Source organism: Podarcis tiliguerta (genome assembly GCF_965153285.1).
Source record: "Podarcis tiliguerta genome assembly, chromosome: 4".
In the NCBI taxonomy this organism is placed as follows: domain Eukaryota; kingdom Metazoa; phylum Chordata; class Lepidosauria; order Squamata; family Lacertidae; genus Podarcis; species Podarcis tiliguerta.
In genome coordinates, this window is record NC_139537.1 from 19,142,960 (window position 1) to 19,158,881 (window position 15,922).

General features: G+C 44.0%; 1 protein-coding gene and 1 long non-coding RNA gene across 2 annotated transcripts in view; one reads left to right on the forward strand and one right to left on the reverse strand.

The window, feature by feature from the left end:
• LOC310675894 overlaps positions 1 to 15,922 on the forward strand; it is a 45,803-nt gene that overhangs the window by 12,572 nt on the left and 17,309 nt on the right. The window lies entirely within an intron of this gene.
• Positions 3,042 to 14,893, reverse strand: LOC310675638 (interstitial collagenase-like). The gene is made up of 10 exons (XM_083436610.1): positions 14,712 to 14,893; positions 13,358 to 13,602; positions 12,013 to 12,161; positions 11,798 to 11,926; positions 10,300 to 10,461; positions 8,636 to 8,747; positions 7,970 to 8,100; positions 5,490 to 5,649; positions 3,885 to 3,988; positions 3,042 to 3,392 (listed from the first exon to the last, which is right to left on the reverse strand). The coding sequence occupies exons 1-10, from the start codon at positions 14,829 to 14,831 to the stop codon at positions 3,289 to 3,291; spliced, it is 1,416 nt and encodes a 471-aa protein (XP_083292736.1). The 5' UTR covers positions 14,832 to 14,893; the 3' UTR covers positions 3,042 to 3,288.

The following is a 15,922-nucleotide window of genomic DNA, read 5'->3' on the forward strand; positions in this document are numbered from 1 at the left end:
CTCTTGCAATTTTTCATTAGTTTCAGGTCACCAAAGAGGCATGCCAAAAAACACATAGCCTCAAGAGGAGGTGTGCACTCCATACTGATGTTTATCCCACAGTGGAAACTGGAAAGAATGTAAACTACTGACATGGAGCGATGTCATAATTGCTGCTTGTAAACGAGATAAGATTACACATCAGTGCTTCATGTTGTGACATCGCCTTCCTACTGAAATGCAGAAGGACACAATTCACGTTACCAAATTCCCTTCCGCACTGTTCTTCCTCTGCCCACAGGTTCTTTTCTAAGAAGCTGAGTCAGTCTCCAAATCTGCCTGGAAATGAACCTAACTGGGAGATCAGGGTCCTGGAAGAGCATTTGCAAAGTAGATCTAGTGGATATAGGAGATGTGAGGCCTCCCTTGCCCACCTTCAAATGGTCCCCTGTAAGCATCTCCTATGCCCCACATTTCCATTATTTTAAGAATTGCTGGACTGGAACTGAGCAATGTCTTCATTCTCCCCCACCCTGGGCTGTTTGGTCAAACATATGAAATCCTTTGTGGGTGTGGGTGAATTTTTAGTGCTCAGTTGGAACACCTGAAATGCAATCCAGGGAATTCCAATGCAATCCAGCTACAAATTATGTTCTGCTTGTTATCTGCAGCTGAGAAAAGATCCCTCAGGAGAGCCAGTGTGGTATAGTAGCTAAGAGCGGTGGGCTCGTAATCTGGTGAACTGGGTTTGCTTCCCCGCTCCTCCACATGCAGCTGCTGAGTGACCTTGGGCTAGTCACACTTCTCTGAGGTCTCTCAGCCTCACTCACCTCACAGAGTGTTTGTTGTGGGAGGAGGAAGGGAAAGGAGATTGTTAGCCGCTTTGAGACTCCTTTGGGTAGTGATAAAGCGGGATATCAAATCCAAACTCCTCCTCCTCCTCCTCCTCCTCCTCCTCCTCCTCCTCTTCCTCCTCCTCTTCCTCCTCTTCTTCTTCTTCTCCAGACAGGGTGAGAGCACTCTGTCACCTCTTACCTTCCTCTTTAAGCTAATAATTTTTAACACACACCCCGCCCTGAGACGGTGGAAGCAGAGTGAGAACCTCAATTTGAATCTGCTTGTTTACGAAGGGAGCTTTGCTAGATCTGAATTGGATCCACCCTATTCTAGGGCTGCCATACAATCAGAATCTCCCGGACATAGCTGGGATTCGTCCACCAAAAATGGCGTTCGGGTGGAATTTTCGGAAATCGGTTTAAATGTGCGGAAAACCTGGGTGTATGGCAGACCATATTGGAAGTGTTGATTTTTGGGGGCAAATTTCCATTACAAATAGCTTAAAAGCTTCATTTTGGGAGGAGATTTTCACTTTTTGAAATATACCCCATTCCTGAGAGGTGAATTCATATTCCGGCTTTCCCCTGTCAAATGTTTGTCCCTCTACCCTGAACTTCAAAATGATGTTGTTGTTTGTTATAGTAATTTCATATGCAAATATATATATATATTGATTTGGTGGGTAATTTTTTTAAAAAGAGTTATCAGGATCTGAACACACACACACACACATATGGCTCAATGTGTGCTGTCTGGGATTACAAAGTGCTGTCCCGGGTTGAATGGCATGCGCCATACACAACCACGGTGCGCTTGGGGGAAACCAATCCTTTGTACCCCATCGCTCCTTTTGGCCGCCGAGTGAGATATCACAGTTAAACTGGGGAGTGTTGTATGGCTGGTTCATCTCCCTTCTCCCAGAGCCTCTGGGTCTGTGGAAAATGGGTATATTAAATACTACTTTGATAATAGGGAGAGTTCAGCCCACAATTCATGAAGGCCCCTGCAGAAGAAAACTATGTGTGTGGGCATGACCATGTGTTAATTTGTGCCAGTTAACCATGCTGTCTTTTTCAGTATGAGCAATCAACCCTGAAGATCACATAGTTCAGGGGTGCCCAAACCTTTTTCAAAGAGGGCCAGATTTGCTTAGGACTAAAGTTTAGGATTGAAGTTGTTGAGCTTTTTTTTTACCATTTTACCCCAAAGTTGAGCTTTTTTTAGGATTGAAGTTTACTCCGAGGTTGTTGAACTTTTTAAAGAATTTAACCCCAAAGTTGTTGAGCTTTCTTTACCCCAGGACATATACTGCCATGGGGGCTGGACTGAATCGACATGCCTGACATACAACAAAAAAAACAGCAGGGCAGTTGCACGGGGAGTCTCCCTCACCAGCAAATATCCACAGGGTGTCCTCAGACTGTAGGCCTTAAGGAGAAAGGCTTCAAGAAGGAGATGGCCTTGATCAAACTGGAGAAAAATGTGGGTCTCGCTCCATTGCTATCCCAGATTTCTCCACCTTTATATGTAGGGTTGTTGGTTTTTGATTCTACAACTCTGGATTCTGGACTCTGCTAGAATGGAGTAACCCCACATTTAAAGGAGGAAACAATGGGATGAAGAGAAAGTCATATGGATACTTCTGCATCAATGGGGAGACAGGCAGGTGTGAATCCACATTTTGCTCAGTTGTGGAGAAGCCTGATGTATCCCACAGTCGCACAGATTTCTCCTAATAAGCACGTTTTTGTATGCAGTTTGGACAAACATGCACATTTCCACCTGTATGCGAATTCTTTTTTTGCACACTTTACCCCAGTGTAAGCATTTTTGTACATATTACTTTGTTGGAGAACTGTGTTGCAAAATCCAGTGAACTGTGAGTTTCACAAAGTGCAACTTAGGTAGGTTCCTCTTTAAATGTGAACTGAATTGAATTTATCCCCCATCCCTATGGCTGCAAGAAGCAAAAACTTTCATGAGTGAACGAGCCATCAAAGAGATAACACTACAGATGGCAATTCCATATTGAGTTATCCAGTGATGATCAAGTGGTGACCAATCCAGTGAGGCACATAAATGTGTGAATCAGGCCAAAGAGTTACAAAAGGGTGAACTTCTTCCTCTCTGACTTCAGAGAGTTAGCACTGGTTTTAGTAGGTTGGTTGTGAATCTATATGTGGTATTCGGTTCAGAAAATCACAAAGGAAACACACACAGTGATGTTCCTCATACCAAGTCTTTTATAGAAGAAGCAGAGTCAAATCTGTTACAACACAGTGGATTGCATAAGCACATTTAGGGCATGTTTTACTCAGCCAAAATTTCTGTACGTTTGGATGAGAAGATAATTCCACGTGCCATTGTTGATTCATCAGTTGACAGTAGATAAAGGAGGAATTGCTGTTTATAAATTAAGGTTAGGCACAACAGGAGTGCTAACTAATAATTAGAAAGCACTCATTAAATGTTTTAACAGTTCAGCCAGCTGTTGCTCTTTCGAATGGGCGGAACAACCCTTTTACTCCGAGGATCAAACTGAGTCACCCGTCTTCCCCGGAAGAAATAGATGTACCCTAAAAAAGGAGAAAAGAGATAGGGATAAATGAAAAAGCGGGATAACAAATCTCTTTCAGAAGAAGTGAGCTGTGCTTGCAAAGGAAAGAAAAAAAAAGAAAGTTATGATTTCATGACTGTATTGAAGTTCAGGCAAAATTGTAAAACTGGAGTAAGTCCGGTCTTAGGGTATGTCTACAATGGTTCCTGCTGTTATTAAATTAATGTAGTGCTTAATGCCCAAATCGGCAGTTGAGTAAGTATAGGGTTGCCAAAGTGGAAATCACAAAAAAATGTCCAGGAAAATCTGATGTCGGCAGTGATTTTACCCAAAAAAAGCTCAACCACCTTTAAAATATGCATCAAAACAAATCCATTAAAACAACACAGCAATTAATACATTTTAATAACACAATATATGAGATCCTAGGCTATTCTTTAAGCCATGCTGAGTTCCAGGTGAATCTTATTTCTACAATTAAAAAAAGGCACCAATTTATTCCTTTACTTACCATTTTGCTGTATAGCAGCATCAATCTTTTTGCCAACTCCTTTGAAATCTTGGGCTATCAGCCTTGGGTAACCTGTTTCCATGGTTTGTCTAATTTCATCATACCTGATCAAAGACAAGCATTGTTAGTTGAAGCTAAAACAACTTTTAACATAGGTTTTATTCACAATTCACAGAACTATGAAGCTAATGAAATTTCTCATTTCTATAAACAAGGCCATCAACTGGATTGACGGAAAGAACCAGTAAAAAATGGGACGACATAGGCAAATAATGTATCAGAAAACATTGTGATTATGAAAATAGGCTATGATTCCCAGCACCAGTAGCAAACTATAGTTCCTGGGATTCTTTGGGGTAAACAAACTCAGCAGTGGCCAGAGGATTGGAGAAGATCAGTCTGCATCCCAATTCCAAAGAAGGGCAGTGCCAAAGAATGCTCCAACTACCACACAGTTGTGCTTATTTCGCATGCTAGCAAGTTAAAATTCTACAAGGCAGGCTCAAGCAGTATGTGGACCGAGAACTCCCAGAAGTGCAAGCTGGGTTTCGAAGGGGCAGAGGAACCAGAGACCAAATTGCAAACATGCGCAGGATTATGGAGAAAGTTAGAGAGTTCCAGAAAGACATCTACTTCTGTTTCATTGACTACGCAAAAGCATTTGACTGTGTCGACCACAGCAAACTATGGCAAGTTCTTAAAGAAATGGGAGTGCCTGATCACCTCATCTGTCTCCTGAGAAATCTCTATGTGGGACAAGAAGCTACAGTTAGAACTGGATATGGAAGAACTGATTGGTTCAAAATTGGGAAAGGAGTACGGCAAGGCTGTATATTGTCTCTCTGCTTATTTAACTTATATGCAGAATTCATCATGCGAAAGGCTGGGCTGGATGAATCCCTAGCCGGAATTAAGATTGCTGGAAGAAATATCAACAACCTCAGATATGCAGGTGACACAGCCTCGAAAAACTCGAAGAACGAATTAATTTCGTCTTGCGAGGCACCACTGTACTAGGATATGTTCTCACAGATCGAATCTGCAACTTTGGGTTTCCTCAGTGAAAGCGAGAAAAAATATAAATGCAAGTAAATTAATATATAGTGGTCACACTTTAAGAGTGACACATTAGGAAAAGAGAGTTTTCTGTTTGTATTTTTAAGCAGGCCCCAACCTAATTTGTACATCCTGGACTGATATAAAGATCTGAATATTGTTATCCTTCATATTTCACGCTTCTCCAAATTTTTCAATAGTTTCAGCTCAAAAAAATGCATAAAAATGCATGTTTTAGGACAAAATGGGGTTAGAAAAGTGTACATTGAAATTCCCATTCCTACAATTTGTTTTAAATCCATAAATAAATATGTGTGTTATTATTAAATACTTATTTAAATATGCATTTAATAGGCATTTTGCGATAAAATACATATTTTAGTTTGCAGTTGAATGTATTTTTTGTATCTATGCATTTTTTTAAAAAAATCACAGATAGATGTGGAAAGGGGACAGGACAGAATTATGAATAAATGCTGGCAAAATCGACCAGACTGAAAACAGACTGTTCCATCCCTCATTTGGAACTTCAGAATAGTCAAGCCATACCTCCAATACTTGTCATTTACAAAGAAATATGTCTTCCCAGATTCTGGATCGCTAAACGCAGCATCAATTCTCTTCACAGTATTTGGGAAGCCCAGCTGGTAGATGCTCTTAGGGTAGCCAGATTCAATGGTATATCCATTTAGAGCCCAATATTTGTTTCCTGCGGGGGAAAGAGAGGGGTTAACATTCCATGTAATTCAAGGGAAACAGTTTTGTTTAAATATTTTTTTTTATAGGGAAACCGTTTTATATTAGATGCTTCAGGAAAGTTTGATAGAGAGATAGGGTATATAAATATTTTAAGAATGAATGAATTAATGGTTACTGCTGGCTATGCTCATGTGATTGTATCCAAAGTGGCTTGGAATTAAAAGGTGATCTGAAGATCGAGTGCTAAATTATTGCTTTCTCCTTGTGTGAGAGAGATTGCATGGACTCTTCTGTCCTACTAAGCAGATGTGGCAAATATTAGAGGTTACCGCCCCCACACTTCTGCTGCACTTTTCTGCTTGTGTGGTGGCACCTCGGTAAAACCACTTCTTACTGTTTGTAGCAGAGTTTTCCCTGGAGACAGAGGACAAGAACAGGAGTCATACTCAAATTCACAGTCACAAGCATTTTCTGTTACTATTACCTCGGGTTAAGTACTTAATTCGTTCTGGAGGTCCGTTCTTAACCTGAAACTGTTCTTAACTTGAAGCACCACTTTAGCTAATGGGGCCTCCCACTGCTGCCGTGCCGCCGGAGCACGATTTCTGTTCTCACCCTGAAGCAAAGTTCTTAACCCAAGGTACTATTTCTGGGTTAGCGGAGTCTGTAACCTGAAGCGTATGTAACCTGAAGCGTATGTAACCTGAGGTACCATCCTATATATAAGCTATTTACATTCCTTCTTTATCTCTCCAGCACAGTATAATCTCAATCCAGTAATTAACAATCCTGACACAGCAAAACTCACAGTATCAGCAGCACACATTGTCTTACTTCCAAATTTGTTGTCAGAATGTGTGCTGATAGCATGTGTGTGTGTGCCTTCCTTGTGCAGAAATTGCAGCCTGCAACTTCCTCCCTTTATTTGCACCTCTGGCTGACACCAATCAAGCCTAGGGCGCCACTCCTACACACTAAAGAAAATTCTGGAACCCTCTTTAAAGCTTCCAGGAACTTTTATCTGTTTCTTAAATAATGTTTTCCTAACAACAAGACATTCCAACCCCCTGCCTTACACTGGGCTTGGCAAGGGCATTTCCCTTTACAGTGGGACCTCGGGTTAAGTATTTAATTTGTTCCAGAGGTTCGTACTTAACCTGAAACTGTTCTTAACCTGAAGCACCACTTTAGCTAATGGGGCCTCCTGCTGCTGCCACGCTGCCGGAGCACGATTTCTGTTCTCATCCTGAAGCAAAATTCTTAACCCGAGGTACTATTTCTGGGTTAGCGGAGTCTTTAACCTGAAGTGTATGTAACCTGAAGTGTATGTAACCCGAGGTACCACTGTACTCGGTTCAAAGGAACATGGGGGTAGATATCGCCTTTCTTCTCTGTGGTGGATGAAGACAAAGAGCAGCTATTTAACCTCCCTGAAATGCAGGTACAAACAGCACTCAAGTGAAACATGTAACTGTTGGGATACTGCCAGGGAGACAAAGTCCATCATGACTCCACATCGTCTCCGGACGTCCATCGATCTCCCGTAGACACGCAGTATCAGCAATTAGCGACACGAGCTCCAGAAATAGCTTGCCACATTCCAGAGCCGTGCACGCTCTTATCAGCAGATAAAGCACACACCGAAAGATACACTCAGGAGAGCATTATTTTCAAGTTTATTTCTGCGTTGATCAGAACAAAGAAAAACATGACTGCCTGCTTCAATGTCTCCAGCAGAGAGAGAAACGAAAACAAAGACACAACAGACACATCCTGTGAAACAGGAAATGCACAGACTCTGTGACTCAAAGCCTGCTCCCTTTTAAGGTGGAACAGAAATATCCTAACAGTAACTCCTGACCGGAATGTGGAATGGTTCACCCCCCAAAAGTATTGTACTGTTCAAAAAGGTTTTTGGGAATGCTAGCTTTCATAGATGGAAGGAGCTAGTATTACAAAAACTATGTCCTTCCTAGCTTCCATTCTGCGATGTCGCTATGAGTGTGTGAAGCCTTTGCTAAGCCTTGGCTAAGTCTGAAGGACAGCAACGTGGCAGAACTTAGAACATGAAGGCCAAATTATATGAGCAAGTTTCGCTTGGTCAGGCTGCAATATTACTTGGGGTTCAGTTCCACAGAACCCAACAGAACTTACTTCAGGGTAAGTAGACAGTACGTAGGATAAGGCAGCCGATTAAATAAATACTGCCTACATACCCTAGGCTTTCACATAGCACCCTGAAGAGGCCATGCTGGCTGAGGAACACTGACCAAATGTTTCAGTACTTATTCTGCAGCAATTTTGCAAGGAAATCGAAGTTCGCCACTCACCTTTAAAAACAATGAAGTTATCAGTTTCATAATTTTCATAGGCGGCTTGTATTCCAGACGGCAGATCCGGCCAGAAGGTACCGATGAATTCGAGCTGAACACCTGACTGGAAGTGTTTGCGCCACAAATACCTAATTTGAAAACGTCGATGGAAACATGTAAGTGGCATCTCCAGAGAGAAAGACTCCAGTCTCAAACCCCTTCAGTTAATGTGGACAATACTGAACTACGTGGTCCAGGGCTCTGACTTCAGTCTGATGCTTTTCTCTGCATTCTATGATTGCATAATTCTATGATTCTGTTTTTGTGACAAAATGGCGGAATGAATCCAGACTATTAGCCGGATTTTGTGAGTTGTGGGGTGAAGCCGCCATAGAGTGATCTGTCGTCTGTCTGTCTGTGTAAGAGAGAGTCACATAACACTGAATTGATCCATCATGACACATACAATTGAACCGATAGGTATGTGGTGTTGCTGTTTTTAATGTCATTTGTTTATGGCTTCTTATGGCTCATTTTGTTGTTACCTCGCCTCGAAATGCAGGGCTGAGAGTCTGAGCGCATGCTTTGGCACAGGTGGGGTGCTGGAACAAGGCATTAGAGCCGCAAGTCCTGTTTGGAGATGGAAATTTTGTTCAAAGTGGTGTTTTTAAGAAAGCAACTTACCTGCCCTTAAAGAACAACATTTCTCCACGTAAGGTGGTGACAGCATCAAAAGTGGTGCTGGGGGCACAAGCTTCCGGTGTTTTGGGTCCTTTTACTGGGATATCAGGTTTTCCTAAATGGAAAGAAAAATAAAGGAAGCCTCATGTCAAGTGGATAATTTAAGCAATCTTAAGCATATGGAAATACAGTAAGTAAGTAATTAAGCAAACAAGCAAGCAAGCAAGGTGATGTTCAGAGCAGCAGCATTCAGTGAAGGTTAAACTAAAAAAAAAAAGCCTTTTGCTACAATGTAAATATTATAATTTTTTTGGCAAAGCAAGTTTCATTTTGATGCAACAAGGCATAATTCAGATGTGGGCCCAATCTATGCAAACCCTATTGAAATGAAGAGGACCTATGGCAAAACACCTCTGAATTGCATTCCATTTCCCTTGAAAGGTGCATCCATATTCCAGTAGGTTGTGGTCCACCCATCAGCTTTATTTATTTATTTAAAATAGGTTTGCAACCACCCTTCATCAAAACATCCCAGGGGCGATCTACGGAAGGGTGAATGAAATTAACTCGTGCATCATATAGATCCAATTTTAAACCACCACTGACCCCCAAAATGGCAAAATTCAAGGTTGTTTTTTTTAACCCCTCACAAAAAAAAACCTATTTAAAAAAACAGAGCACAATTCCAAAACTCAAAAGCCTATGTGCCTACAAAAATCTTCATGCAGCACCGAGAAACTTGAGGTGCTGGCAGCAAATGTGCCCCCATGCCAGAAGTCATTCCAAAACAAGAGTGGGAAAGGCCTTCTCCTTTGTAGAAGCACAACCTCAAGACAGATGGATGGCCACCTGTCATGGATGCCTTCCCTGAGATTCCTGCATTGCGAAGGGTTGGATTAGATGGCCCTTGGGTCCCTTCCAGTGTGGTGTAGTGGTTAAGAGCAGAAGATTTATAATCTGGTGAACCGGGTTCGCTTCCCCGCTCCTCCACATGCAGCTGCTGGGTGACTGTGGGCTAGTCCCACTTCTTTGAAGTCTCTCAGCCCCACTCACCTCACAGAGTGTTTGTTGTGGGGGAGGAAGGGATAGGAGAATGTTAGCCGCTTTGAGACTCCTTCGGGTAGTGATAAAGCGGGATATCAAATCCAAGCTCTTCTTCTTCTTCTTCCGACTCTACAATTTTATGATTCTATTATTCTTCCCTCTTTTGCAGAGAGAATTATGTCACACTTTCAAAGGAGAGCAGCAGTGCCTCTCCAGAAGACCAGAAGACAGGGATGGGGAACCTCATTCCTGAAGGCCAAACACAGCCTTCCAGCCCACTCTTGGGACTCCCCCCCCCCACAAGCTACACCCCTTCCACGCCACCTCCTCTCTCCCTAGACCAGAACCTCCTCTGAGATTGCGTCACATCCTCCTTGAGCAACAGGGACTCATGCTTGCCAAGATGAGAAGATAGAGAGGACCAATTCTACTTCGCCAAGTGAAAATTTACATTCTTTCACCTCTGGCCACCAGTGCCATGCTGCCCCCCAAAAAAAGGTTCCCAAGAAGGAAATGTCGTTCTTGGAGTGGCAAATGCTCCCCACTCCCATCTTAAGGTAGGGGCAGGCAAAACCAATTCCTTCGTTTAAGAACACATGCGTTTCAACTTCTCTTAGCCTTACCATAAAGGGCTTGGATGCCATCAATATCGTCCTGGTTGAGCTGAAATGTGCGGGGGTCCGAGTATGTGTAGGAGGGGTACATCAGTGCCCCCTGGTCGGTGGAGTGAGACAGACCCAGTGCATGTCCGATCTCATGGGCAGCGACGATGAACAAGTTGTGGCCTGAAAAGGAGGTCATGGTTCCATTAGGGGGGAAACTGGGAGAAAAAGGGTCAGAATATAGACTCCAGGCATGCTTTCACTAGGGGCTGTTGCTCGGAGGATGAGCGCAGGCTCTGCATATCAGGGTTGCAGAATGTGACCCAGCCGCTGTGGTCTAGTGGCTAGAGCAGTGTTTCCCAACCTTGGGGTTTCCAGCTTTTTCCAGACTACAATTCCCATCATCCCTGAACACTGGTCCTGCTAGCTAGGGATGATGGGAGTTGTAGTCCAAAACAGCTGGAGACCCAAGGTTGGGAAACTCTGGGCTGGTGTCGGACCAGGACCTGGGAGACCAGGGTTCAAATGCCCACTTGGCCAGGAAGCTCACTGATAGGCTGATGGGAGTTGGAGTCCTTGGGCCAGTCATTGCCTCTCACCCCAACCCAGGGTCACTTTGGGCATTACCGGTAAATGAGGAGGGGGAGATTCATGTAAAGCACCTTGAGCTCCTTGGACAAAAATAAAGGAAGGAAGGAAAGAAGGAAGGACAGGTCAAGCTACATTTAACATGTCTGGCTTCCCCAGTGAGGTGGGCACTGCTCAGGATTGGGACCACGATGCATAGAGATGCTTTTTGACCCTTTCCCTGCTCCACAGTCCTAATGAAAATCACCCCACCCCCCTGCTATTTGGCAGAAGAGGGAATCTCCTGCTGCGAACCGCCCTATGATCTTCGGAGGAAGGGCGGTAGACGCATTTAATAAATAAAATAAAAAAATATTGTGTTTGGTCCAAAGGAAAATTCGATTGTAGGGTAGTTAACAGGGAGGAAATATTCATCAGAATGCCGGGGGTGGGATGGGGCAAGTGGGGAACTTTAATTTCCAGCATGCCCTAGCGTTAATCCTGATATCCCCCTGTGGGTTTGTTTTTAGGCAGAAGAGAAAGCCAAGTCCTGCACACATTACATTCACGAATGCATTTAACATTGTGTGTAATTTAGCCTCAAGTCCTATTGGGATGTGAATTAGTGCGGCTGAGTCCCTTTTGCATTGCTTTCAATGGGGCTCTCACTGCTGCGGATAGGTAAGCTGCATAGGAGGAAAAGGGCTGGGCCCGAGCCTCCCCGAATCTCCTCAATGGTCACACTCTCATTCATAGAAATGCTTTATGTAGTGAAGAGTTCAGAATGAGGACACACTGTGCTCTGGAAGGATATAATCTGTTCCGCCAATCACCTTTGCCTGCCTTCGGGGACCTAGCATAAACCAGCTGCTTATATCCTTGTGTCACCTATGCGCTGCGTTGTCTTTTTATACAGTTCAGTGCTGAGAAAGGAAGTGTTGTAAAATGGTACCTTGTGGGCCCCCTGCGGTCCAGGTTTCATCCTCATCAAAATGGACATCTCCTCCAATGTTGCTCCCTGGCTGAAAGGCATGTGCCAGTGTCCCACCAGGCCCATCGAAAGGAGAATTATCATAGTGGTCTGAATATAAAACAATACATCATCATCATCATCATCATTATTAAAATTGGACATATGGTGACTTTGTTTTTGCACTGTAGGGTTACCTCCACGTTGAAAAGAGAGCTCTATATCTGCCACTTTATCCGTGACTCTTTTGAATTCCAAGGGTGCTGCCTTGCTCCAAACTTTAAATGCTGCCTCGATTGCCTTCTCCACATAGAATTCGTGCATATCTGGAGTATAGTTTACAATCCTTTCAAAACAAACAAACAGAAAAAGGCCCAAGGTCATTCCTTTAGGCCAGTGTTTCCCAAATGTGGGTCTCCAGCTGCTAGCTAGGGATGATGGGAGTTGTAGTCCAAAAACAGCTGGAGACTCAAGTTTGGGAAGCACTGCTTAGGCAACCAGAACATAGAATGAAACGGTATGTGGGACAGACAGACCACAATCCCCAACCAGGTGCCATCCAGTGGTTTCGGATTACAACTCCCATCACCCCTGATCATGCTGTCTGGTACTGATGGGAATTGGAGTCCAGCCACATCTGGAGGGCATCAGATTGGGGAAGGCTGGTGTAGAGACACATTTGAATATGTCTTTCCATTTGACTTGTACATCAAAAGAAAGCAAAGCAAATACAAAGAGCAGCCCAGTGGATGAGTCAAGCGAGTGGAGTCTGGTTATACACACACACACACACACACACATTAAGTGCAAAGACATGCCTGTCTACTTTGGCCCTAAGACAGGCGTGTCTTTGCACCTAATGTGCGCACTTTAAAGAAAAAAGAAATGATTTATCACCTGAGTCTGCTAATTGCATATACTAGGGACATGCAGTGAACACAAGAGCCACCTTGTATCTATACCTGTAGCCTATGGAAGCATCCCAATCTTTTTTCAAATCCACTCTGTGTCATTTAGATTTGACTCATTATTTGGAACCCAACTGGATCTGTTAATCTGAAGGAGTTTTGTCCCCACTGATTGCAATGATGCATCTAAATATGGCTGTAACCTTCCCCCGCTTTTCACACAAGTGGATGAAATTTGCAGGCAGCAGAGCCCAAATCTCCCTGATTTGCTGTGTGAGGGAGGGTACATGCACATCCCTAACACACACACCCCGCTCTCAATTGCAGTGGTAGTGTGAGTGAGTGTGTACTTTCATGTATTCACACTGTTTTTGTGGGGGGGTGTGTGTGTGTATGTAAGCCTCGTTGCACAGCTCTCACAACCATGGCTATCATCCTAATACATGTGCTGCAATGGTTCTATGAAAAATCAGGTCTTGCTGAGCCCAGTGAAATCTATAACCTTAGGCATGCTGAGCTCTGCATAGAACAGTAGGCAGGAAGTCCTAAGTTTACTCCTGAGCAAGTACATTGAGGACTGGAGCATTTCCTTATTGAAGCCGTCCACTCCTAAGGGAAACTCACAAACCTTTACCTGTATGTGATGTTCTTCCTGTCCCATTTGGGCTCCCCTGGGTTGAGGGTGAATTGCTCCACATCAGGGACGCCACACCTGTCCCTTTTCATCGTTGCTATTGTTTCGGCATCAATCTTCCCGGTCACTCGTAGCCCGTGAAATTTCTGCATTTTCTTGAGCTTTTCTGTTACAGCGACATCATCATCCATATTGATTGTGGCCACAGCCTCACCTTCAGGGCTATAGAATTTACTTAAATAGGACTGCCGGGGGGAAACAGAGAAAAGGAGGGAGGGAAGGAGGGAAGGAGGGAGGGAGGGAGAGAGGGGCTTTTAGACCCTTTGTGTTTTCAATGTGAGATAAAAATGTGAGATAAACAGAGTGAAAGTAATATTCAGCAGCCAATTCAGTCAGGTTCTAGATGTGGAATGGGAGTGCTGCACAATCTTGGCCTTTTATGCAGACAACAGAATATTTCCTGATATCACAGGCACATTGTCCTACCTTTTAAGCCCAGAGATGTATTTTTTAAGCGCACAGTAAAAATCCAGGCCAGCTAAATAGGTATGACTCTCAGAATCAACCAATACCTGACTTTTCCAAGTAGTATGTCGATGATGGGAGTGTCAGGTGCTGTGTAGTGTGTGTGTGTGTGTGTGTGTGTGTACACTCTACTATTGTGGGTGCTGCAGATCCACCCAGGTAGGTGACAAATCACTGCCAGTGGTCCTTCTGCTGGTGACAACCAATGACAAGGCCCCCAAATCCCTGATGTCTATCATAAGCATTAGGGGAGGGTTGGATGTAAGGGTAAAATGTCCCCATCACTGGAGGAATGTGAGGTGGCAATCTGTCAGGGATGCTGTTGTTGCATCTGGCACTCCAGATTGAGCAGCGGGTGGTCTAGATGACTGTCAAGACCCTCTTCCAGCTCTATGATTCCATGCACAGAGAGGAAACCGTGTGCATATTGTCCTGAAAGCCTTAGAAGAAGGGCTAGATTCGAACATAAGAAGAGTTTGGATTTGATATCCCACTTTATCACTCCCCGAAGGAGTCTCAAAGCCTCTAACATTCTCCTTTCCCTTCTTCCCCACAACAAACACTCTGTGAGGTGAGCGGGGCTGAGAGACTTCAGAGAAGTGTGACTAGCCCAAGGTCACCCAGCAGCTGCATGTGGAGGAGCGGAGACGCGAACCCGGTTCCCCAGATTACGAGTCTATTGCTCTTAACCACTACACCACACTGGCCCTCAATAAAATAGGAGCGCCAAAGAGCCCTCCTTTTTTAATTAGTCCTGGCACGACAACAAGAAGCAATAGCACAGAAAAGTGTGTTTTTGCTCAATGAAACTTTCGAAGTGAATATTTACCTTAACAAGCCTGGTGTTCTCATCCTCGTTGCCTGGATCCAGTAAAGCAGCAAAAGTGGAAGATATAATGATGAGCAGCAGGAATGGAAGAACAAGTAGATTCTTCATCCTTACAGCCATGGTGGTGTCTTCCTTGCCTATAGAGAAAATTGTTTCCCTTTGTTTGTTTGTATTATTAGCGGGATCTCCCCGATTTATATAGCAGTTCACAACTTCCCTCCGTTCTGACTCATCGTCTGCTACAACATCCTCTGATTAGCAACCGGAGAAGGGCTCATCATTGAGCAATGGTACCATCATGGCTGTTTTCACAATGTCTTGGACTGGGTATTTTTTTAAAAAAAATTAAAAAGAAAAGGGAAGATGTTTTGCTCAGTGTCAGGACATGCTGTGATGATCAGATATTTCTGTTTCATTTTACTCCTCATTTTTCCGGCCAAGGTCATTTTGACTCTTTCTGCATCAGTTTGCATTAAAAAAAAAAGAGGTCACCACAGATATTTGACTGCATTTTAACCAACATTTTTCCCAGTATGGTTCCTAACATAATGCATGTTTGCACATTATGTTCATTGCAGGTGCATATCACACTTTGACAATGCATTTTTGTGTTGGTTTTCATTGTTGGAGAAATTGCATTGAAGAATTCGGACGAGTGCAGATTTAAAAAAACCCAGTTGCATTTCAGTTTCAGGTGGCATGAATTAGATAAATCTGCATTAAATTCCCCATCCCCCATAGGAAAGTTTAATGACAGGAATTGGCATGCCTCATCTCTCATCTTTGACATAGGGCCGGCACATCCGTGAGGCAAGGTGAAGGCAGCTGCCTCAGGCGGCAGGCTCCACAGAGGCAGCCAATCCAGCCTCCAAGGAATGCTTTGCCTGGTGCTCCTGCTGCCGCTGTGGTAGCAGCGATGGCTTTGGTGCACCCCTTGGAGGTTGGATATGCTGCCTGCTCAGCAGTCCCACCAATGCCATGTCTACAGAGGCCTCTTGGTGAATGGGAGATGCTGCTGGTCTAATCCCATCCCAAGGGAGGAAGTGGGGGGGGGGCTGACCTCTGGAGTCTCGTGGGGTCTGTATCCACACATTATGATTCAGAGTGGGGCCCTTTCCCCTCCACAGCAGCCTTTGATTCCCACTGCAACCATCTGGTCACTGGCGGAGGAAGAGGAGGGGGGGGAGCACACCACCCCCGGCAGCGCAATC

Excerpts from the sequence above, each read along its gene's own strand:
- LOC310675638 (XM_083436610.1), bottom strand. The coding sequence starts at position 14,831 with ATGGCTGTAAGGATGAAGAATCTACTTGTTCTTCCATTCCTGCTGCTC. Across the intron at positions 12,162-13,357 it reads AGGAAGAACATCACATACAG|GATTGTAAACTATACTCCAG; the intron begins GTAAAGGTTTGT and ends TTGTTTTGAAAG. Across the intron at positions 3,393-3,884 it reads TGCTGCTATACAGCAAAATG|GGTACATCTATTTCTTCCGG; the intron begins GTAAGTAAAGGA and ends CTCCTTTTTTAG.